Here is a 26,483-nt window from a genome sequence, read left to right on the forward strand (position 1 = left end):
CGTTCTGGGACGTTATTTTCCTCTGAGAACAGCTTGTTTATTCACTTATGGGAAAGAGATATAAAGAGTTAGAGTTAGAGTTTCTTCTCCAAAACTACATAGTGCCCCTTTAAGCATCAAAAGTCCAAGTAAAAGTAATATAAACAAATATCAATGCTATACTGAACACTGGGGGACGATTGTCTATCATTCTGACCCTATATTCAATGTTTTTCTGATTATGATTTCTTTTTCATCTTATTGCAGATTTTAAAAAAATTAGAGTAATTTAAAAAATGTGCTTATTTGGCCATGGCACAGGAAGCAATCAGCAAAGTAACTTAAGTTATCAGACGAACGTCGTGGAGTAAAAAGTGCAACATTTACCAGCGTCGCATCACAGAGAACAGAAGATGACACGTCTTTAATGTCTGTGAACAAGGTTTTAAGTTTTTATTGAATCTCAGGCAGAAACATACATGATAATCCTTTATTGCTCGTGGCATTCCACATCACCCTCATTCTCACACCTAAACCAACGATAAGTAGAACTGAATAAAGCATCACTTCATGGCATCTTTTTGCGTGTGTGTGTCTGTGTTATGCTTGTGTGTGTGTGTGTGTGTGTGTGTGTGCTTGTGTGAGTGATGTCTCTCCTCACAATTCCTCATGTGATGCAAAATCCAGACTTGGCGTCCACTGTTCAACTTAATACTGCTTATTAGAGCTTAAAAATCACAAATACATATATCGTATTTATTCACACAGATTCATTCAGTACTCTCTCCCTAGTAGTAGATCCTGATAGTAATAGTATATATACTGTAAGTTCTGGTTTTATGGCTGAAAGCTTAAGGTTTTGGCTGTTGTATGTACGGCTACACGGTCATTCTTCATCAAAACAACGAGACAACAGAAAAAGAAAGAACCTGTAAATGAAATCTCCTGAATGCATACATATCGTTTTCTTTTAATTACTCATATTATTGACGGTTATATCGACATGGTAGTGAAATCACACTCAAACTAAGGAGTTATTGCCATAATATTTTTTGCATGATAAAGAAGAGGGAGCGGGGGGGTGAGTAGGTACATACTTCACACAACAAACCAGACAAATGGCATGCAGGACATAAGAAGGAGACGCACTGAACAGGGGGAGTAGAAACATTTCTTTTTTAAACACTACACTACATGGATGTCGTTACACTTCGATGTTGGGCGTTAGAGGAGTTTGTGTGGGGGGGATAGACAACAGGTCCGACAGAGGATGTGTCACACTGTGTGCAAAAAGTTTGACATAAAATTCGAACGTGGTCGAACACAAAACAGTAGCTTTAGGAGCACACAACAGTAGTCTTTAAATTTCCTTTTTAAAATATGGCTTATCAAGTTATCACATTTTTTTATATATATATTCTAGAGACAGACACACAGTTAGTATAATAATTTCATATAATATTTTAATGATTGTTCGCCCACCTTGTGGCCTGTAACGTACTGTATTCATTTATCTATGTACAAATTGAGTGAACGGGGATATTATTTTTCCGCGCTGCCAGAGAGCTCTGCAGCTGTCACAGAGGAGAGAAAAAGAGTTTAAAACGTCTCAGACTAGAAGGATAAACCATCTAACATGGTGTTTTTTAGCCCCTCTGCTTGCTATTAGCTTCAGCAGTGTAACATCGCTAACATTAACCTCAGTCAAGCTAACGTTCACCTGGCTGGTCAACCTAGCTAAATCCATTGGCTACAATTCACACTGCTGGTTCACGTCTTGATTTATTTTCCCGTCGTTTGTCCAAACACCAAAATGTCACACAAGATTAAACTTTACTTGATGTACTTCAAGAGCAAAGTCTGTACCTTTCATGTGAACAGAGAAAAAGTTCCTTGATTTAAACCAACCTTGTGAATGTAGCCTATGAACAAAGCTAGATAACGTTAGCATTAGCTAGCAGGCTAGCCTACTTCTTCAGCATGTCTTGCAGTGGGCCTGGCAGGTATTTCATCACTTGGTCCATGATGCTTTCCTCTTCCTCCTCGTCACCACAGCCAGCCGGCACGGCCTTCTTGGGTCGAGTCAAGCTGCCGGCTGCGGGCTCCTCCGCGGCAGCTGCTGCCTCGGCTTCAGCCTCCTCGCGCTTTTTTAAGCCGTACTGGTGGTCGGACACAAAAATGATATATTTGGAAGTTAGAAGAGTGAAGGATGCAAAGGAAATGCCGGAAGTAAACATCACCGCTGTTCCCTCAACAAAAAGCAAGCTGGACTTTTCAATTGGATTTCGGATTATTTCAGAAAATAAGCTCTGGGCTCAAGGCAAACACAAGTTTACTTCCAAGTTACTTTTGTTAGCAAGAAAATTAACATCACTTTAGTGATTTTTGAAGCGTAAATGCAGTCGGAACAGAGGTAAAAAGCTTCCGTAAGCTAACGGTATATTTAACAAGCCAGCTGACTGCCTGCACGCATGAATGGGATGAACATATAGATGTTCATGCCTTTCAATTTTCTGTTCCACCCTAATGGCTAAAACTGGGAATAGACAAAAAGTCATTTCTAAATCTCTTTTATTTCACAGTTTCTTATGTAATGGATGCTCCCTGAGTCCAAGTGTTTCACATGACCTGCGGCGCTGACTGCAGCGTCTGCACTTAATGCATGACAATATAACCCTGAACGTATTTTATTTGACTTGATTGTCATTTGACACCAAGTCAGATATGTCAGCATTTTCAGGAAAGACACAGTTTTCCAGTTGTGTTTATAACTGTTATTACGATTAATATGTAATTACGAAAACTCCAACGCAACATGATGCACATGTACTGCTAGCCATCCATCCCATGGCGCCGTCTCCTGTTTTTGTTTTTGAGTAGGTGCCAACCCTCGTCATCTGGGTCTGTCAGCTTGGAATATGTCAAAAGCAGGGCACATGTATTGACTGCTTCTGACAGTGCACGTCAACATTTTTGCTGCATTTATTTGGTTGACAAAGGCGCACGACAAAAACCAGCTTTGAAAACTGTTGCTGCCAAAGATGCATCGACAAAAGACGGTATTATGGAGTCGGCAGCCAGAATTTGAGAGAAAATGTAAAACTGTGTGCTTTTTAGAGAAATAATTTATCATTACTGACGGCTTGCGTTAGAGAGAGCAGTGAAATACTAAGATGTTACTGATCTCATTTGTCAGGTGGCAGTTCTGGTAACAATGTCAGTGACTTTAAATTCCCGCAAAACAGCTTTACATATGACACTATTCGCTCTGTCATCCGTCACGCAGAACGTATGAACACGGAACTCAGCTATAATATGGACATTTCTCGCAGTATCTGGCACGACGGGATAAAGCGGTGGAGAAAGCTGACAGCAAACCTTTTAGTAACGAGCACTCTGGGAGTTGTTCCTCGCTCTTTGTTCTCCTCGGGGAGAACTTGAGGAGAATAGAGGAGGTGAGGAGCCAGGGGAGGAGAGCCGCTTTTCATCCCACTGTCTCACAGTATTCCCCTCAGACCTGCCCCACCCACAGACTGCCTGTCTGTCACACTCTCTCTGCAGTGAGGTGGGCACGCTGCAGGCATTTACCATCAGAGCAGAACCTAAAGCAAACACTGCCCGAGTACGAACTTGCACTGACAGCAGACAATAAACAGCGCCACAATGCATAAATATCACATTGTACAATTAACATCCTGTTGTTAGTCGTGTTCACTGAACAAGAATTTGGTGCATAAAGGTTGTCTTGGATAGCAGTTAGTGTTTTAACAGCACCACTCTCTCTGACTCAGCCATCTCCGTCTGAACATTTAAATGTATCCTAATTAATCACGGCTCCCCATTTGGTTTATCTACGACTTTCTCCTTCGCTTCCAGCTCCTTCCTGACGCTCCACTGATCCGAGTTAAAAATAACATAAAAGCAAACAAAAATAGCGTGATTATTCAAACACAGGTCTGTTGTAAAAAAAAGAGTTTTGCTGTCAGGCAACCGAGATGTGAAGCCTTTAGAAGCTCCGGCATCCAAAACCATCAAAGCTTCTCACATGAATGTGGCACAGTTTTTTTTTTATTTTTACTCTCGCTTCTCTGTTTTCTTTCGCTCCATCTTCGATTTCACATTTCTGTGAGCGTCCATTGTTGGAAAATGAACGTTATGTGTATTCCCTTTTTGTTTTTTCTTTGTTTTGGTGGCTGGATTCCTGATGCAAACTGACTGACTTGTTTCCGTGTGTTGGGTTAACGATGGTCAACCCCAAAACAAAATTGGCAATGTACTTTTCTGCAAACAAGGAATATGTTGCAGCTCTTAATTTCTTTATGATTGCATCTTTACATTTCTTAATAATAATATAGTAAAGTTTCTTAATAATTAATTCCATTTTGCTCAGTATTTAATATTATTTAATATTATTCTTGGAACTGCTAAGCATCTTATTGTATATAGTGTATAATGTTTGCATATTGTGTATTGTACTGTTTTTATATTTCTTTATATTCAATTGAGTCAGTTGGTAATTAGACAGCATATTGTCATACCTTATCCCTGATGCCTTGCCTCATGCTTTCCCTCTCAGCCTCCATCTTGGCATATTTGGCCTTCCTCTCCTCCTCCTGCTGCCTCAGCGCCTCCTGTCGCTCCTCCTCTTTCTTCGCTGCGTCGGGGTCCTCCTCCTTCTCCTCCCCACCAAGCATTTTGCCCACATCGGGAGGTCCTCCTGAGAAAGAGAGGAAGTGAAAAAAACGAGAAATTACACGAGACACAGTGACAGCCCTCAATCAAAACTATCAGGTTGGTCTGTAAGACACATAAAGAGGAACAAGACTAGCAGGTAAATGGGCATCTGGGACATCTCTATTGTCTTATACGTAGCACATATGCATCATCAATTTATCCACACAAACCCATGTTGCTCTATCATAGTTAACTTAATCTGTACTTTAATGCACTTTTAGTGACTATTCACAAAAAAATCCTCATTTTCATATATTTACACAATATCATATTTTACTATCTCATCTCTTTACTATCTTCATTGCACGTTCCACTTGTCCAGTCTAGTCTGTGACAAATTAAATGATTCTGTTTCTAAATGTCTGACTCAACATGTGCCGATGACTCCACCCTGTAGACAGGCCCACTGGGGACAGACACTCCATACTGGGAACATGCCCAGCGTCCACTCTGCTACCTGCATGGCACCACCATGGTTTGGAAAAGAAGTGGCCTATTGCGGCTCTTTCCACTCATGTGTGCAAAACAAATGGTTTCCACAGCCGTAGCCAAGACTGTCACTCCCCCATGCAGTGCAGCCACACCCTCCAAAAACAAAACAATTTATAATTTACCTAATATCTATTTCACACCTGAGGTTTACCTTTAACTTCAAATATAACTTATGTGAATTGTATCTTTACACATGGAGGTCTAATTGTTGTTTCAAACACCTGATAAAATATTCCTTTATTTCAGATTAGTTAGTCTAAGGTCATTAAAACATCCACAAAGAATGATGAAGACATGACCTCAGTGTCCTCAACAGCTGCTACCGCTCTGATGGTTTCCTAACTGGAGGTGGGGGACGTCTGAGGTGCATTTCTTCAGCTGTAGAAATGTATTTTCCCTTTGCCATGATATCAGAGGAAGGGAGTATGGATCAGGTCTTTTTGTGCATCAAACTGGGCCAAGCTCACCGGTTGATCAATGCATTAAGACAAATGTTTATTTAACTACTACATTTTCTTTAATTTTATGTTTAAATATGCAAGTTATTCATTATCTAGATTACATTCATTTCCCAAAACAGAAAACTTAACATTGGATGAAATCCAGGTTCAAAATTGTTACACATTTGTTGCGACCAAAGGATTTTACAGGTATTTTTGGCCATTTTGTCTTGATTTCACTACGGTACAGTAAACACAAGCAAGCACTAGGCAGCATGGAGGCCAGCGACGATGCTACGTTGACCACTGGCTTGCACATTTTACCCAAATTCCTTTCTTATTTACGCGCCACCGCCAATGCGTCATCACTTCACGCAGCGGGAAATGCGTCAGAAGAGCAGAGAAGTGCAGAGTCAATTGACCTGAGGGTAAATACAGAATGTACACTCTCCCGCTGCACACAGAAGCCTGATCTTAGTGGTTTTAAGTGGGATTTGTGACCAGTGGAAAAGAGGTCTCGTGCCTCCCCGCACCAGTCAAGTTTGCTATTCCTCAACTTTGCTGCCGAATAAAAGACAGAGCGTTTTTTGCAGAACATAATGGTGTCATAGTGTAGTTGACCTTTGACCTTTTGGATATAAAATGTCCTCACTCCATCATTTCATCCTGTTAGGTATCTTTGTGAAATTGTCTCATGAGTTGTTGCAAAAAAAATAAAAATAATTGTGAGGTCATAGTAACCTTTGACCTTTGACTGACAAAAACAGTCAAATCAGTTCAACCTCGAGTACAGGCAGATGTCATCGTTTTGTTTTTGGTTAGTTATTTCCTGATTTATTTAGTAGTTTATATCCTCTTATGTCTTGTTGTCACTTTCTTGTTCCTGCTCACCACAACAGTGTTCCCCAGTGTTGTGTTTCCCTCCTGTGTTCCCCCCGAGCCTGATGTTCCCTCCACACCTGTCTCACATCATCCTTGTCAGCACTTCTCTGCTCACAGCGTCTCTCCACCTGCACCTCATCCCCTCGTTAGTTTAGTCTGAATTTAAGCCTCTGTTGTTCCCTCACTCTTTGTTGGGTTCCCTCGCCTGCTCCCCTGTCCTTATGTGCGCCTGGTCTGTTCCTCGTAGTTCTCTGCTTTTTTTTCTGCCTAACTTTAGTATTTTCCCTCACCTGCCTCTTGTTGCCAGTTTTCATCGCCTGCTTTTTTTTATCATTCGCACTTTTGGATTTTGGGCATTAAGCTGATTAAAGCTTACTATTTGTTATACTACCTGCCTGCCTGCCTGCCTGTGCGTCTTACATTTGGGTACTTTCTGTGTAACTGTGACAGTGGATGTTTAGGACAAGTTTGAAGAAATTCCCTCAAGGCCTACTCGAGATATCACATTCACAAGAATAGACGGACTGCTCGAAAACATAATGCCTCTCGCCACGGCAATCTCTGGCGCGGAGTTGATTTGTTGCAGACAATTATAGTTTGCATTGCAAGCTTCATGGTTATGTCATGTTTGTTTTAAATACGGAAATTAGGTTATTTTCAGAGCACAAATCAAAACTAAATTAAAAACCTGAACGTGTGTTTTGGATTCCCCCCCCCCCTCCTAATCTGAAAGAAGACACGTGGAGGCAAAGTAGCTCGAAATCTCACAATTGGGTGGAGTCTGATCAGATTAAGCAGTATGCATTGTTTACCATACTTCTCAAACACTGAGAAACACACAGAAAATCACATTAACATGTGCACGCTTGCTGCGCAATATGCGACAAGAGAGACTACATAATGAACATGGCTTTTGCTGCGCAATATGCGACAAGAGAGACTACATAATGAACATGGCTTTTGACTATTACACAACGAGGCACCCCCAGTAGGAGTTAAACATCCCCTGAAATAATGCCTCGTGAAGCCAAGGCTGAAAAATGCTGACTGCTGCAAAGGAAAGCATAAGAGAAACGAGAGAACCTGTCACCAAGCATCAACAGAAGAGAAACAGATGAAGAGGAAAGCCAGTGGTCTGAGGGATTTGGGCAAAGGCAGGGGGAGCAGCTAAGTAGTGAGGAGGAGGGAGAAAAAGAAAAGAGGGAAGAAGGACAAGGGAGATAAGGAGTCAGTATACTGCTGCTGAATATTATGACAAAACCATATTTAGAAAAACAAGGGGAGCATGAGGAGAGGGAGAGAATCTGTCAGAAACTATTGAGTCCAATTAACTGAGCTGTTCCAGTTAGTGGGATTACCCAGCAGTTTCTGTGCGAGCGGAGAGAGAGAAGGGAGAGACGGCTGAAGAGGTGGAGGGAGGGAGAAATGGAGGGGGTGTCGAGAGGAAAGTGACAAAATGAAAGGAGGAGAAAAGGAGAGGAGGACAGGTGTAACGGAATGGATGAAAGAGAGTGAGGACAGGAGGAGGAGGAGGAGGAGGAGGTGGTTAAGAGGCAGACAAGGGGCATCTGAGGGGAGAAAGCAAGCAGAAAGAAAGAAAGACAGAGCTCTGCTTCATTGTGCAACTGCCCTCCGGTATCGTTAGTATTTTGATTCATCAGCATAAAAAAACAAAAAAACTGCAGCAAAATGCAGAGAGATAAAAGACAGGAGAGGAACGGATGAGGTGAAAAGTGATGAGTGCAAATGCAGTGAAGGAGAGAATGAACGGGGAGAAGGGGAAATTAAAACATTAGGGAAACTGCAGACTATAAAAAGAGAATGAGATTCACAAATTCTGGAGCCTTTTGTTTCCATACTGGTGACTATGCAGCACGATATGAGACATTCATTTCAAATCAAATTAAAAAACTGTCTAGTTAGATGAGCAGAAAGCTGCATTGTTCACTAATATTATATATATTTTAGTTTTACTTTGATTTCAGCAGATAACAAACGTTTAATGCAAACTGAAATGTATTCAGTGAAGCTACTGAAAGTTCTGTATGTGTTAAAATAACTTTCCCCATGAACAGTGCTTGGTTTTCTATTTAACTGATCCAAACAGATCAAACAAGCAAAAGATTAAAATGAATACTGAATACTGACCATCAGAAACAGCGTCATAGTGTCACGGTAACATTGCATCTGTCAGGTCGGGGTTTTAGGGAAGACTATGGAAAGGGGAAGGTGGACCCAAATGCAGTAACACACGAGAGGCAAGGCGTGGGGAAACAAAAGGCGAGCTTTATATAACAAAAGCTGAATACCAAACAGACAAAACGGGGGCAAGAGGCAAAGTAGCAACTAAAAACAGTAATACAAAGTAGCAACTAAAAGGCAGGACAAAGTACAAAGAAAAAATCAAAGTTCAAATCAAGAATGCAAATGGCAAAATCCAAAATCCGAAAACACATACCAGAGACGGGGGAACAAGGGACAGGCAGGAACATGGACGGGAGCATGGACGAGACAGACGCTGACAAGAACAATGACCAGACAAGGAGTGAAGGGAACACAGAGACTAAATACACAAACACTGATGACGAGACGAGGAACAGGTGAGGTGGACCAACAGGTGAGGTAACGAAGGGGAGGAGCACATGAGGACATGAGGGGAACAAAACAATAGACAGAGGGAGCCAGAGGGAACATAGGAAAAGACACAGGAGAACTTAAAGGACACATGAGGGCAAGGAAAAACAAGACACAAGACACGATACAAAGACATGGAAATCAAATACAAGAAGCAACAAGACAAAACCAGACAAGAACACAACAGACAGATTTACAGTCATGACAGTACCCCCCCCTCAAGGGACAGCTTCAAGATGTCCCTCAAAACATAAGTCCAAGTGAGCCTGGGAGGGTGGAGGGGGTCTGGAGGAGGGCCAAGGTCCAAACAAACAGGAGAGTGGAGGCGAGGACTGGAGCCCACTGGAGGCCGGGGGCGTGGGCTGGGGCCCCCTAGAGGTCGGGGACGTGGACTGGGACCCACTAGAGGCCGGGGACGAAGACGAAGACGTAGGCGTTCTGGAGGCCGGGGACGAAGACGAAGACGTAGGCGTTCTGGAGGCCGGCGACGAAGGCGAAGGCGTGGGCGCTCTGGAGGCCGGCGACGAAGGCGAAGGCGTGGGCGCTCTGGAGGCCGGCGACGAAGGCGAAGGCGTGGGCGCTCTGGAGGCCGGCGACGAAGGCGAAGGCGTGGGCGCTCTGGAGGCCGGCGACGAAGGCGAAGGCGTGGGCGCTCTGGAGGCCGGCGACGAAGGCGAAGGCGTGGGCGCTCTGGAGGCCGGCGACGAAGGCGAAGGCGTGGGCTGGGACCCACTGGAGGCCGGCGGCGAAGGCGTGGGCTGGGACCCACTGGAGGCCGGCGGCGAAGGCGTGGGCTGGGACCCACTGGAGGCCGGCGGCGAAGGCGTGGGCTGGGACCCACTGGAGGCCGGCGGCGAAGGCGTGGGCTGGGACCCACTGGAGGCCGGCGGCGAAGGCGTGGGCTGGGACCCACTGGAGGCCGGCGGCGAAGGCGTGGGCTGGGACCCACTGGAGGCCGGCGGCGAAGGCGTGGGCTGGGACCCACTGGAGGCCGGCGGCGAAGGCGTGGGCTGGGACCCACTGGAGGCCGGCGGCGAAGGCGTGGGCTGGGACCCACTGGAGGCCGGCGGCGAAGGCGTGGGCTGGGACCCACTGGAGGCCGGCGGCGAAGGCGTGGGCTGGGACCCACTGGAGGCCGGCGGCGAAGACGTGGGCTGGGACCCACTGGAGGCCGGCGGCGAAGACGTGGGCTGGGACCCACTGGAGGCCGGCGGCGAAGACGTGGGCTGGGACCCACTGGAGGCCGGCGGCGAAGACGTGGGCTGGGACCCACTGGAGGCCGGCGGCGGAGGCGAAGGCTGAAGCCCTCTTGAGGCCGGATCGCTGACTGGGAAACCCTCCTGGGCCTTGGCCGAACCACCAACAGAGGTTCGCAGGGAGCTGGTGGCCTGTGAGCCAATAAAGGGTCGCTGGCGGCAGACGACCTTGGCCTGGCCTCAGACCAAGAAGCTGGCACGGGACTTGGCACCGGCCGGTCCTCCGACCGAGGAGCAGACGCAGGACTTGGCGTGGGACTCGGCCGGGCCTCCGACCGAGGAGCAGGCGCTGGACTTGGCGTGGGACTCGGCCGGGCCTCCGACCGAGGAGCAGGCGCTGGACTTGGCGTGGGACTCGGCCGGGCCTCCGACCGAGGAGCAGGCGCTGGACTTGGCGTGGGACTCGGCCGGGCCTCCGACCGAGGAGCAGGCGCTGGACTTGGCGTGGGACTCGGCCGGGCCTCCGACCGAGGAGCAGGCGCTGGACTTGACGTGGGACTCGGCCGGGCCTCCGACCGAGGTGCAGGAACGGGCCTCGGCCGGGCCTCCGACCGAGGCGGGACTTGGCATGGGCCTCGGCCGGTCCTCCGACCGAGGAGCAGGGACGGGCCTCGGCTGGTCCTCCGACCGAGGTGCTGGGGCAGGACTTGGCATGGGCCTCGGCCGGTCCTCCGACTGAGGAGCAGGGTCTGAACTTGGCACGGGCCTCGGCCGGACCTCCGACCGAGGTGCAGGAACGGGCCTCGGCCGGACCTCCGACCGAGGTGCAGGAACGGGCCTCGGCCGGACCTCCGACCGAGGTGCAGGAACGGGCCTCGGCCGGACCTCCGACCGAGGTGCAGGAACGGGCCTTGGCATGGGCCTCGGCCGGTCCTCCGACCGAGGAGCAGGGACAGGGGCTTGACATGGGCCTCGGCCGGTCCACCGACCGAGGAGCAGGGACAGGACTTGACATGGGCCTCGGCCGGTCCTCCGACCGAGGAGCAGGGACGGGCCTCGGCCGGGCCTCCGACCGAGGTGCAGGGACGGGCCTCGGCCGGGCCTCCGACCGAGGAGCAGGGACAGGCGCCATCAGGTCCGCCGACTGAAGGCCACTGGCAGGTGTCGACCGGGCCGCCGACTGAAGGCCACTGGCAGGTGTCGACCGGGCCGCCGACTGAAGGCCACTGGCAGGTGTCGACCGGGCCGCCGACTGAAGGCCACTGGCAGGTGTCGACCGGGCCGCCGACTGAAGGCCACTGGCAGGTGTCGACCGGGGCCGCCGACTGAAGGCCACTGCAGGTGTCGACCGGGCCGCCGACTGAAGGCCAGCTGGCATCGGCTGGGCAGCCAACATAGGAGCTGGGAATCGAGCCGAGGCATGGGCTGGTAGCTGTGCTGTGGCTGAGGCGTGGTCTGTGGCCGGAGCTGAGGCATGGTCTGTGGCCGGAGCCCCAGAACCTGACTTCAGGGAGCCAGGCCGCTGCCGAGAACGTCGCCTTTTAGGTCGGGGAGCCTTGTAGGCCAGGCGGGTTCCCCAGAACGGAGACACTTCAGCTGATGCTGGAGTTGAGACATGGGCTGAGGCATGGACTGAGGCTGGTAGCTTGGCTGTGGTGTGAAAAAAAAGGTTGCTAGCAGCAATCTGACGAGCCCTGCTAGCTGGATTAGTCATAAAGTCTTGGTACCATCGAATTATGGCTAAGCCATCAACTGCTGGGTCTATTTTTGGTCTGGTCATTCTGTCAGGTCGGGGTTTTAGGGAAGACTATGGAAAGGGGAAGGTGGACCCAAATGCAGTAACACACGAGAGGCAAGGCGTGGGGAAACAAAAGGCGAGCTTTATATAACAAAAGCTGAATACCAAACAGACAAAACGGGGGCAAGAGGCAAAGTAGCAACTAAAAACAGTAATACAAAGTAGCAACTAAAAGGCAGGACAAAGTACAAAGAAAAAATCAAAGTTCAAATCAAGAATGCAAATGGCAAAATCCAAAATCCGAAAACACATACCAGAGACGGGGGAACAAGGGACAGGCAGGAACATGGACGGGAGCATGGACGAGACAGACGCTGACAAGAACAATGACCAGACAAGGAGTGAAGGGAACACAGAGACTAAATACACAAACACTGATGACGAGACGAGGAACAGGTGAGGTGGACCAACAGGTGAGGTAACGAAGGGGAGGAGCACATGAGGACATGAGGGGAACAAAACAATAGACAGAGGGAGCCAGAGGGAACATAGGAAAAGACACAGGAGAACTTAAAGGACACATGAGGGCAAGGAAAAACAAGACACAAGACACGATACAAAGACATGGAAATCAAATACAAGAAGCAACAAGACAAAACCAGACAAGAACACAACAGACAGATTTACAGTCATGACAGCATCCTGGTGTGCGTTGCACGGTGATGTACTAGCTTATTGCTGAGAACAAAAATCAACTAACTACACAATAGGAAATGGTTTGAAACAGTATTGAAGCAGTAGTAGTAGTTAGTAATATTGAAGACTGAGGACCACGCCGGCATCTAAACAGACCAGCGTGACATTAACTGGTGTATTTATATGATGTAATAGTTTTCTAGCCCTCAAACTGACGTAGTTTCAGCTTGTGCATTAAAATCCAGTGGGGTAAAGCTGAGAAAAATCTTAAAATAGTCTGCTCTGCGTTCCAGTCAAAGTCCTCCATCAACCTTCAAGTGATGGAGGTGCGGGGCACAGAAAGTTCACAAATACTTGGTTGACCGAAACAAAATGGTGCACACACCAAGAAGACCCTGAGCAGTGCATCCGTCTTGCATATATACAGTAAATGAAATCAAAACTGCGACAACGAAGGGACAGATGTCTTTACACATTTTATTTTTTATACTTCGAACTTATCTATTCCATTCACTAACCACATCCAAATACTGTATCCTACCCCTCCACATGGGTGCCGCTTCTGTTGTGTGACATCAGACAACTGCTACCTCAATAATGAGAAAGAAAAACAAAGCATATTTTGAACACAAAAGCGTTTTTTGGACACTTCAGCCATTATACTATGCGTTGTAATACACGCTGAAAGAAATGGGACGGCATTGGAGCCAAAATGGCTGAAGAGATAAAGAAGATGGCCACCAGTGGAGAACTCAAATGTATCTACAGTCAGTGCAGTTTACAGCAGCGTACAGGCTCCACTGTTCAATGGACAGGTGCAGATCACATCACAGCAGTGAGGGCTCAGCACCAAAGATGGAAAACTGAATAGAAAAAAAATAAAACAAGCAATCAATCGCATTATTGAGCCACTTAGATGTCAGTGAAAGAAACAGATTAGAAAGAAATTCAGACAGAAAGAGAGAAATCCAAAGTAAACTCAGGTATCAATGGATCTGCATTTAATTAACAGCACAGGGAAGCTGACAAAGCAATATCTGATCACTATCCCTGCTCTCTGACAGAGGTGTGTATGTGTGAGAGAGGCACAAAGAGAGGACGAGGGGGGAGAAGTGATCTAAAGAGCATGTACAGTGAGCGTCCATATGTGCACATATGCACATGTGGATATAAATAATTGCTGAGTTCCATTTTAGGCTCTCGCGCATGAGTTCTCATGTGGTAACATTTCATGTGCGTGTGAATCCACATGTTTATCCATATGTCCGTGTGTGTGTGTGTGTGTGTGTGTGTGTGTGTGTGTGTGTGTGTGTGTGTGTGTGTGTGTGTGCGTGCACATTATGTATGCATGATATCTGCTGTGACTTTGCATTAATGATAACATTTACATGCAAGAGGTATTTGAGATAGCGGCTCATATCCCAGTTAAAGTGTTACTGTGGACTGTTTCTTGGCGACTTTAATCCCCACTCACGCGCATCCATACATACTGAATAGGGTCTGTTTTATCTTAATTGCCTTAGGGAACAGCTTGCATTCGAGTTTAAGTCAGCTGCTGCAAACACCTGAGGCCGAATACAAAAATTGGTCCAATTAAGAATCAGTGTTTGCAGCTGAGACATGGTATACTACCTGCTGTTACACTATTTTCCTTTAACCTTAACCATACAGTGAAAATCCAAATAAAACTTGATGAGGATGGGTTTAACCCAAAATGAAAATTCACTCATTAACTCCTCGCCCCCACACCGATGGAAAGTCGAGCAAAGTTTCATTGTCCATAGAACATTTCAAGAGATTCACAACGAAAGAGCGTGGTAGCATTTTACTAAACAACTGACATGGCTGGGGACTTGTTTTACCATGTAAAAAGAAAAAAAAAAAGGAAAAGTTTATCAAATGGCTCCATACAGGCCTAATCCGAGTCTCAGACACCTGATTTCCATCAACAAGATTATTTTTCATTTTTGGGTGAACTTTTCCTTTCATGTTTACAGGCATCAATATCCTCATCAGCATCACAATATCCCAGATACTGTATATTTAGATTTCTCAGAGCCAGAGTGGGAGCTTATCTGACACGCTGCAACCAGTATTCAGGATCAGCTTGTGATCTGCATACCTGAACATCTTCACCAGAGTCCGTGTAAATACCGCCATTGAGTCCTGTAAGTGGGGCGATGACTCACGAGCAACTAAGCCTCATTGTCAAAAGATTCCCTTACCCTGCACGGCCCAGAAAAAGCCCCTCCAGTTCCTCTTTTTAACTACATTCTGCCAAACGAAAAACAAACTGGGTCTGGTTTCACAAAATCTTATTAGCACATTCAGATTGTCTTTGTTCAAATGTGAGGAAGACGAAGAAGAAGAAGAAGAAGAAAAAAAGAGGATCCTGTGAGACAAAGCCCAGAGTTATATTGAGCAATGTATGATCCTGGCTGCTGCTTTGTGAGCCATTTTAGAGATACAGCAATGTCTTTTCAAACCAGAATAATTCTATTAAGCTCTCCGGCATCACATAAGCTGTGTCGAGCTATGTTTTTTGATTAAAGTGTCACTGCACTTTATCCCTGCACATATATATATATATATATATATAGTATGAGGTTGTAGTAGTGTCGGAGTTAGACTCAACATATAATAGGCTGATAAAAGCCTGTAATGGAAAGCAAACAGGCTGGACTTTAACCCTGCTTTTGTCGTTTTGCATAATCTGCATTGAAACAGATGAGACAACGTCAACAAATAGGAAAAGACACTTTCATCATGTCAGTCCAATGACAGTTCGCTCAGATTTTTGCACGGAATTTGACCTATTGATAAAATAAATGCAAATTAGCTACAACGTTTAATCTGTTTGAGTCATTTTAGAAGAAAAGTTAAACATTTCTCCATTCCATCTTCCTAAATATGAATATTTTCCAGTTTCTTTAATCCTTTATGAGAGTTAACTGAATGTCTTTGATTTGTGGACAAAACAAGACATTTCAGGATGTCATCTTTGGATCTGGGAAACGCCAACTGGTGGTCCCCCAATGTTTAAAAAAGAAATGCTGCCAAAATGCCCCTGTGGTAAATAAAACATGATGAATTGCCCTCTAGGTTCCCCACGGCATACAGCCGGTGACCTTTTTATTTTTTTCAATCCACCACTGGAAACACCGATCGACATCTTTCCCAACTTTTTGACATTTTATGACTAAACAGCTAATTGTTTAATCGAGAAAATACTTGACGGATGACTCGACAAATGAATTCATATTATATTATTATATTATAATAATAATCATTAGTTGCAGCCCTAATATGCTATTTAGGATCTGACTCGGATGCCTTTAACACTGGTTTTGCCCACACATGAATAATGCTGAATAAACAAACCGTCAAACATGCAGATCATCTGGGATAAGAGTTCCTTGTCCACCAACCAGAGACTTTTTGCCTTGGCAACAATCTCCTCCCAACTTTGCCAGCAGAGATACAGTAATGCTGCGATTCTTTTCTCGATATGTGGCCGTTGCTTCTCTGCTTAGATAAAAGGTGTCATCTCTCTAATCCTTTCCTTCTGGAAGTTCTTTTCTCAAATCTTTGTTAAATCCAAAGTCTTGAGGGAAGGAAGGAAAGAAGGCTAACCTTGGCTAACTCTCCCAGTGCTTGAACTTTTGACAGAATCAGATAAACAGTACTTATCTGCTCTTTTCCCTACTCGAGGTTCTCAGGCAAATCCCTCTCTAAATCCAAAGTGTGGTGGGAAAGCGGATGAGTGTAAAGATCTAGGCTTGGCCTTCAGGACAGAAACCATTGTCTCAACACGGCTTATTTTAACAGCAGAGGGAGAAATTGGAAGAAAAGCAGGAGAAACTGCGCTCACTGTTGTTGCGCTGTATAATTGGTGGCTGTTTGAGTTCGCTTACATTTCCCTCAGGTGGAGCAGCTTTGCACAATGTACTCTGGATGTGCAGTGGGACAGCTCTATATTGCAGAGGGACTGAATTCACAAATGCTGGCTCATTCTCTTGAGCCACAGTTTAAAACATATGGGTTGTTTTATTAACTTCCTTTGCAGCAGCAACATTATAGTATTCTACAATATATACTAAAATTACCTCATATTTGGAAATGTGTTACTTTTTTCCAATGTCAAACAGAGGTTTATGGTCTTTTATGTTTATATTTTTATGCATTGAGGGTTAGATTTAAAAGACACATAAAGGGACTTGAATTCAATGAGCGGATTCAAAACTGGACTTACTAAACTGCTGTTGAACCCCAAACCTAAGGTAATAAAGAGTAAAATAGCTTGTGTTTTCTTGTGAGAACGAGTTGATTATCTCATTATATCCTGATAACAAAGTACTTACTTCACAATGTAACAGCATTAAAAGAATATTTTAACGAGCGTGGCCGTTCTCTGCCTCCGTGATAAATAAAGTGAAAACAGCCGACAGTTTCTGCTGTCAGAGCTTGGGATTCACCACTGCTGGCGCCGCTGACGTTTGGTCCCAAAGAGGGTCTTAATATTCTGACGCACAGTATCTGTCAGGGCTGGAGAGCGGCGCCTTTTACCTTTTTTATCGTAGTAGTGTTTTAACGTGGTGTTCAATGTCTGAGTCACTGTGACTCGCTAAGCCCTCAGCAATAAGTTATAGTGTTTCTCAACTGTCTGTAGACCAGCAGGGTAGAGAATCTGTCTCAGTCTGATGCTAGAAAATTGTTAATCGCCAATGTTGGTCGTTTTTGCACTGCTACTGGCATAAAGGCACCCTGTGGAGAGTTTGACCACTGTTTCCATGAGCATGTTCACATTTTCTTCTGGCATTTTCTATTGCACATGGACAAAGGCAAGCATGGAGGCAACGTGATATACGTTAGATTCCTGACGTCAGTCTCACACTATTCGACTAGTGGCAGTAACATGCACAGAAACATATCAATGCACCAACAAAGGCGGGAAAGACGAAGGCTGCAGGCTTGCGGTGACAGTTTATTGAAGTCTATGGGCGATGCAGGGACAAACCCATATATATACGTCATAGGACTTCTGATAAAGAAATGCCTCCAGACACACTTCAGAGAGCAGATTAACCACTGATTTCTTTATCTACAACATGTTTATCTCTCGATTTCATGTAGGAAAGGCTCCTGTTCTCCTCCTCAGTGACATTTGGTCGAACCTGCCACATTTGGCCACAACATTATAAGCCCTGTCCATCATTTTGAAAGAGAAATCATTGGTAAACCTGCTCTCTGAAGTGTGTTCTCTCATTTTCTGGAAGTATTTCTTCATCAGAAGTCAAATGTTGTGGATAAATGAGGTTTAGTGTATTTGACATGGATTTATATAGTAATACACTAGTATACTAGTAGTATACTGACAGAAATGCTCCATATAAAGAGCTCATAGACACCAGGGTTCTAATCCAACTCGTCTTTCCTCTCTTTCAGTATCTCTCATTCGTGAATTACTGTAGATGTTTGAATGCATTATTTATAGAATCTGGACACACACACACACACACACATGCACACACACACACACACACGTACACACAGATACACACACACACTCTGTACTCTAGGAGGAGCTCAAGGTCAAATTGATGAATTGAATTTGATTTGCTGGAGTAATGCACAAGAAAGGGGGAAGTGGTTACGTGTGTGTTTCTGTGTGCGTGTGTGTGCGCGTGGGTGCGTGCGTGTGCGACCAATCAAGCAATGAAGACCTGATTCCCTCAGCCAATCACATTAGAGTGCTGCTGAATGTGATTATCTGCACTTTGAGTAGAAGGGGTGAGGGGGAAGAACATCTCAAGGTGTCTTCTGTTTTCATTTCACCTCAGATCACACTGCTCTGTCACACTTAACCACTGAAAATGTCTTCCATTAGAGGGAATTGATGGACTTGCTGAGACACTGTTAGGCCCACATGTCGACATATGATCAAATGTGAGTGAAGTTCGCCGAAGGAATAATAATGATAAAAGAAATTACATGTTAAACTTGGTTAAAAGTACTACACTTATACTATACTTACTTATACTTATACTAACTTATACTTCAGATTTAATCAGCAAGTAGATCCCCCTTTTGTTTACAATATGTAGGATATATAGTTTCATTTTTATAGTTTTAAAGAACATTTCCTTATAAAGCAGGGCACTGTGTTTTTTTCATGCTAGGGTTTCTCAAACAGGAGTAAATATTTGTTTGAGACCATTTTCAGCGTCCATGTTCATGAAAGAGCTTATTCTAAAGTAAAAGTCTATGGCACCAAGAATACAAAAACAGTAAGATATATCAGTCTTTAGATGAACAGCTTTTCATGAGATTTGACAACGTAAAGTTAATATATAGAATAGCATTGCTTGTCAAGCAGAACAACCCAACTACACTACAAAACTAAAATTTGGCGAGCCAGCTGCCTTTTATATTTATTACAAAGTAGTAAACCATGGGGAGCAGCAATTAAAAAATAATGCCAACCACGGAGCATAGTGGGGTCTGCTCAAGTTCACTTGTTGTCTCTGTCTTTTATCGTTTGCGAGTTGCAGCAGTGACAAGCTTTTTTTTTTTTTTTTTTTTTTAAAAAGCTCTTTACAAGAACATCATTTCTGCATCATTGTGCAAAACAAAAACGGTTGGCACGAGTTTGTATTTGTATTGGGATTAACAATTCAGGAACAGGCCACTCACTGTCATAAGTTTTTTTTAAGTATCAACAGCACAGTACTAACAAGCCGTTAGTACACCCACCTTATCCGGAGAGCGCATACGTTTTACCACTTCTGGTGTCGGCATAGAGAGAAAATGAGTCAGTGATCCTATTCATATCTGCTTCTTCATTTTTAGACAACTGTCTCCCCTCTTCATCCAAGTTGAGTCAATTTTGTTTTTTTACTTACGTCTGCCAAATCACAAAACCTCAAATTATTTAAATTTGCCTTGAAGGGCTTTTGGAGTCTTAACAACACCAACTATGAGGAACTCAATAAAGAAATCCATTTACAAAAAAATAAGCTCAAACATATTTCTTAACAGATTTAACTCGACGTTTTTACCTAAAATAAGCTAATAAGCTACTAGTGGCAAAATATACAAGTATAACAAATGTTCCCCAAGCAACATCATTTAATGAAAACATAAAACAAAAGTTAAAGGAAACATATTATGCTCAATTTCAGGGTTCATAATTAAATTTTTGTTTCACTACTTAAGTAGGTTTACATGCTGTAAGGTTCCCCTTCTGTCTGAAACACTCTGATTTAGCGCCTGTCTCTTTAAGGCCCCTCCTTCTGAATACCCAGTCTGCTCTGATTGGTCAGCTCACACATGCCTGACCCAGCACCAATAACAACAACAGAGCAGCTGTGCTGAATCAATTCTTACATGCCAAACTAGCCACTAGGCATGAATTATGCAGATGTGTGACTCCGTGAAGTAGTTTGATGTCACAAAGTCATGGAATCAAATGCAGGACTACTGACGAGATGTTTCAGGAGCAGTGTACGAGAGAGGAGAAACTGTTTTTACCTTTTTAACTTTCAAGAACTTTTACAAGAACATACGGTATATAAAAAACTGAAAAAAGCATAATAGGTCTCCTATGAATGTTTGTTCATTTGGTCATTTAACCTTACCATTAAATTAATGGCTGTATAGCGCTGACTTTCCTGCTGAGATTGTCAAGGTTCGACTGCTGCCCGGGGCCTTCACGGTTTGATTGAGCTCAATACCTCGTATTATGACTACTTCACTTGACAGTCCCCCTCTATTCTGTCAAACTAACTTTAGTTTGAGGAGTTGGGAAATGCTGAGTCAGCGCCAAAGCACTCAGGAGCAGAAGCAATCAATGCACAAAGAAACCTCAGTGGGTCCTTAGTTTAAGGTAAGGTGCAAACACTGTGTGAGGGCTTCATTAATGGCTGCCAAATAACAACATGCTCCATCAGTAAGTTTTAAAAGAATAGAAATTCAGTAGATTACAGTACATCCAGGTTATTAATGACTCATGTCTCATGCTGATCTCGAGACATTTATAATTTGATGTTTAGAAATGGATACAATGTTCCAAGATGGAGGACACACTGAAAAGTTACACGTCACTGCACTCAAAATAAGGGCTGGCGCTGGCTCGAAAAAAGCATAGAGAACACAAGAGGACACTCCATAAAGCTAATCTATACTAGTCAGTTCTGTGAAGTTAAGAATGTAAAACAGATGTTTTACACTGCTGCCCCGCCATCAGCAGAGTTCCAATCAAGTTTTTTGCCTTTCATATCCGATCCTCAGGCATCCATTAAGGACTGTGACTTTGCAAAAGACAGTGCAGCAGGAATAAAGAGATAAAGTGCCAATTAGGCATCGCATGATATGGAAATGTAATGTCATTAATATCCTGTCCAACGTAACTGTGATTCACGATATCCCATTATATTAAAGATATAAAAACTTTTGAATAAAAACTTAAATAGCACTAAAACATCACTTTAACCTTACATTTTGTTAGATAAAAAATATTTCAATTGCATCAGGATCAGACTCACATTGTTGTTTTTTTTAATTAAAAGAAGCAAAACAATGAATCACAGAATCTTAACTAAGTAAAATCATATGGTCTTCCTGCAAAAATAAAAGATTAAAAAAAAATGGCGGTAACCTCATCTCCCTGACAAATTTTTGGTTTGGAATCCTTATTTACACAGATCCAATCAAACTTGTTTTTGTGTTGGACACAATGTGGAAGCCGAGCCCTCAGTCACGGTGACAGCCTTAGGTGACTCAAACTAAATCACAAAACCAATATAGGACTGTACATCAGTGAGCTAGACAGCTTTATGTTATTCATGTGAGGATATTCACGACTATCTCTATTAATGATTACCCTGCTAATGAAAAATAATAAACATATTTTCAGTGTTTTTTTTTTTTTTTTATCCCATCTTTACTGGCTACTGCAGTAAGGACCATCCACCAAACATCTAAACTCTGCAGACGTTATGACTCTGGATTTGAGTCCTGCTGAATCATCTCACTTATACGTTGCTTCCAAGTATCTGTAACCGAAGAAGCCTTGGAGGATTAGTGAATGCACTGGCAGCGTCTCTTTCACAGACATCCACACACTCATCACCGATCACATTCAGCAAAACACTCAGCGACAATGAAGCAAATCCAAATCCGAACGGAAGCCAAACGATTACAGGGTGAAAAAAAGCAAGGTAACAACAGGCAATAATATCTGATCGCTGGCAGTTTCTGTGTTGGAGTTTTAAAAAACAGCCTAATTTATTGTGTTACTAATCCCTCGAGAAGTTATCTCTACCGCTAGCTACCTATCACTGCAGGTTGTATGAATTATTTCATTAAGGTTATCTGAAGTGGTTTTTTTTGCAAAGTTGGCATGGTTTTGACTAGATGCTAACGTCTGCATGGTTACAAATATTTTGTAACCATGCTGGCCCTGATACCGGTGGTAGATGAAATATCAGGGAATCACCACATTTATTACAATTTATCCTGAGAGGGTCATGAATGTGTGCACCAACATTTCAAAGGAATTCATCTAAGGGCTGTTGAGCTATTTCAGTCCAAAACCACAAATCTCAACCTCATGGTGGCGTTAGAGGAAAAATCAGGAGAGTGCAAAAGTCAGATTCATCCTCTGGGGAACATGAACGTCTGGACAAAATTTCATGGCAATTTATGTCATGGTTCAAGATATTTCAGCCTGAACTAACTGTACACCCACAGTGACATCACCCACTGGTTCATCGACTGCCATTTTGAAGTGTTGAGTTTGGCTGTCACCATCTTGTTTTGGTTTGGGGGGGGGCTTGGTTGTCACCTAATTTACTCTAAATAGGATCATAATTCATTGAAAAGGACTTGAAAACTATCGAGATCTTAAAATGATTAGGACAAACACTTTGCTGAGGTAAAGAATCAAGGAAGCTGCCGTCCACAAAGCTACGCTAGTGTGGCTACTAAAAATGGCGGCAGGAGAACCATATATGAGTATTTAGTTTGGGTTATTCAATAACTGAAAGTAAAGCCAGACAGGAAATGTGTGAAGGAAAAGCTGTGCGACAAACGTCCACAGTCAGAATTAAGACCGAGGTTGTTACTGTTAGATGGTGCGCAGCTTAGACATTAAACCTCAGGCACGCCCAATAACGCAGCTTGATAGATTTAACAGATTTCTGTTACGCTTACGTATTGACTGACAGGCCTGACCATCAGATTGATAGCTTAGCAGATTGATTACCTGGCTAATTGTTTTCTTTCATTATCTGATTTTTTTCTTTCCCCCTCGGGGAGCTTTAAAGATTCGGTGCGCCGTCAGCATTTTTACAGACACTTCAGTGGAAAGAGGTCACTGTGTCCCAATCCGTCAGCGAGGACCGGAACCAAAGACAGCTCAGGGTCCTGCAACGACGTCTGAAATGCCCTGACAGCAGAATAATCGCCCTGATAGGCATACATATTGATTATCAGACACATATCTGCACTTTCTTCTTTCTTGCATCCTCTCCACCTCTCTTGTCTTTCTCTCATATACAAAAATCTATACCCTGAAGTCGGCCTGTGCAGCGTCCATAATTAATCTCGCCTGGGGATGCAGTACACACACACACACACACGCTCTGTCCTATACAATATCTATAAAACATCTCACCAGCACAGGCAGAGTACACACACACACACACACAGGCAAACACCCACACTGGCAAATCTATTCCCAAAGTCCGCAGGCGGAGCGCAGCCCGACTTCTGCGGAGTAAAACCAGCATCCAATGCAGTGCAGTTGATTTAAGAATTCATAGCGCAGACTCGAGGTACAGCAGCTATGCAGAGCGAGGCAGCGGCGGCATCCCCTGCATTCCCAATGAGGAGGCTCAGCTTCAACTCCACGTCCCAACTGTAACTTCCTAGTAGCTCTGTAATGTGGACAACAACAGCTCAGCATCATGCACGGCTGACCGGTGTGTGTGCGACTGCTGCATTACTACTGCCGGTGCCACTTTCCTGCCGTTCCCCTTGAAGCTATAGCTGACAAGGAGGATGGATTACAGGGTTATAATGAGGACTAATTAGGGGGCAAATAATAGCTGAGATAATATTCTAAAGGATAATGCCTGGAGGCTTTACAGGACTAAAAGTCTTGCATAGTTCTTGGCAAAATAGCCCCTCTCTATTTCTCTTGCCTGAAAAGACACCAACAACCTGCTGCCTGGTCACAACTCAGGTTTTTTTTTTCACTTCATTATGAGGATTAGGAGAAAATTAAGCATGTCTTGTGCTTGTACACACCTCTTCAGAGTCCTCTGAGTGAGCTCAAAAACGTGTGAAAGATCAAGCTAAAAATAAGAGAAGGTGACATTTTGGAAACCCAAGGTTTCCCACTTGACAGGTCTGTTATTAGAACACGGGAAGATGTACTACTGCTGCTGCTGCTGCCTCTGTCGTGTTTCATCTGCAGCAGTCATTACCTCTCTAGCAGAGATTTGATACACTTTTAGGGGAATCATCAGTCGCTTTTTTTTCCAGAAAAGCAGAAAGGTAGACAGCATGACCAGGTTTCCATGATCCTGGTCGTGTCGGGTTATGTCATTCAACGACTTCACCCACAGGACATTTTATTTTTTAAAGGAGTCATGCCCTGCCCTGAGAGGTTTTTAAAAGATGGATGTAGAGAGAGAAGAGGGGAGAGAGAGAGAGAGAGGGAGGGAGAGGGGGACTGCGCAGCTGATGCTTGAAGTCAGGAGTTTGGTGCAGGATGGATTATCCCATCCCACCATCCCCATCACCACCGGCCCAGTACTAGTACAGCACTTCTGCCACTGAACAGCCCTTTAAATCCTTTACACTGCAGTGCTGTTAAATCAACCTCCAGCCCGGCACACTACTCACCTCCCAGCGCAGCTTTCATTACAAAATTCATGATGAAGCAGTTCTGTGTTCTCCTCCTTCTGTGGTCACGTTATCAGGGACAGACCTGCAGCCGGGGGGAACAGAATACACAAGCTGTGACTGCATGAACACCACTGTTAGGGCATGCAGTTTCACTCCAGCGGTTTTCATACACAGGAGTTTGATGGGATGGGGGGAGGACGGTGGTGATGATGATCAGTAGCGATGCGGACAAGAAACGACCTCCAGACAAAAGACCTGCAAAAATCAGCCCACCAAACAAATGAAAAAGCTCTTGTACTTTTTAAGAATAATCCCAATATCGTCACAGATTAAAGTCCTTTAACTCCACTTCCTGAGCCTCAGAACGTAATCGCCTCCACTCCTGAGAACAAAACAGGGTGATTAAACTGGGTTAGGGTGGCTTCACCCTCAAGTACATGGTGTCCTGAGTTTTGTGGAGGCACCTGCGCCCTCGATTTTACAACCAACACTCCATCTTGTGTGGATTTATGCTGACGCCGCCTGGCTTGGCTGTGTTGTGTCCTTGTGGAAATCAAAAAAAAAAAAGGGGGGGGCGAACAAAGACGGGGTCAAAGATGAGCAAGCGAAGGGCATGATCTCGTGTCAGGAGATGGGCCTCAGAGGGCATCGCTTGACACAGTCTGAGAGAAAAAGGACTTTTAAAAATAAGATTTCCAGCCTCACTCTGCGTACATCCGTACTTCTGATTTGTGACTTTATAATGAGCATTACGACATTTCACTCCCTTGTATGATCTCATAGTATTTGTCTTGGGGTTTTAAATAACTCAGGGATTAAATTTAAGATAAAATCTTGCAGTGTTTTTTCCTATAATATGACTTCTGGGACTCTTTGTCTGAGGGACTCGTGTGAGTTTGCAGACTTTAGGGCGCTTTTTGATGATTTTTAAAAAAAAAAATAATAATCTCCTGTTATCATAATATTCCAATGATATGTATAAAAGAGTCGCAGAGCTGCAGAATGAGTTTATATCGACCATTTTCGCTCCTGCCATTGCAGTAAATGAAAGCAGGGGATGGGAGAGAAAAAAAAATCCTCCTTAAAACTTGCCGCACTCATTTTTATGTCGCTGTTTCGTCCCCGACCCGTTTTCATTCGCCCGAAGTGGAATCTGCAGCATACAGCTGAGCGTCTTTAAATCATTTCCTGGTTCTCTTCATCATCACCGCCACCACCACCTCCACCACCATCATCTGCAGCAGCAGCAGCTTCTCCTCGCATGAACCCTTTACAGTATTAACACACCGCCACTGGTGCGGTGCAGCATTTTCTGTACAGTATGTGCTCTCTGTCAAATTACTGCAGACATCCAGAAGCCAGTTTGCTCCGGAGGCTGCGTGAGAAAGCATCAGCATCTTTTCTCCCAGTGCACCATCCTCTCACACCATCCGGTCCCGTCGCTGCCCACAGTACAGCCACACGCACACACACCCCTGTTCTGTTCTGTTCTGTTCTTCGCCTGATCGGACATACCTTGATCTGATCCTCCTCCAAGTCTCTATATCCCTCCAAGAAAGAAAGAAAAGCTCCCGTCGCAGTCCACTCTCCCTCTTCTTCTCCTTCTTCTTCTTCTTCTTCTTCTTCTCCTTCAGCGAGGTGAAAGAAATCACAAGTTGTGCGTCTCACGAGCGGGTTTGTGCCTCTGTGCGTGTGCGTGCGCGTGTGTGTGTATGTGTGTGTCAGTTTGCAGACATGCCGGTTGTGTCAGAGTCAGGCTGCAGCGGCGGAGGAAGAGAG

The 26,483-nt window shown here is 44.5% G+C and overlaps 1 protein-coding gene across 1 annotated transcript; it reads right to left on the reverse strand.

Annotated features, from left to right (window-relative positions):
• Nucleotides 1–402: 402 nt before the first annotated feature.
• cplx2a (complexin 2a) lies at nt 403–26,483 on the reverse strand. Its single transcript, XM_030429419.1, has 4 exons — nt 26,220–26,483; nt 24,702–24,786; nt 4,518–4,696; nt 403–2,138 (listed from the first exon to the last, which is right to left on the reverse strand). Exons 2-4 carry the CDS (start codon nt 24,730–24,732, stop codon nt 1,947–1,949), a joined length of 402 nt encoding a protein of 133 aa, XP_030285279.1. The 5' UTR covers nt 24,733–24,786; nt 26,220–26,483; the 3' UTR covers nt 403–1,946.

This window comes from Sparus aurata, chromosome 1 (assembly GCF_900880675.1).
Source record: "Sparus aurata chromosome 1, fSpaAur1.1, whole genome shotgun sequence".
Classification (NCBI taxonomy): Eukaryota; Metazoa; Chordata; class Actinopteri; order Spariformes; family Sparidae; genus Sparus; species Sparus aurata.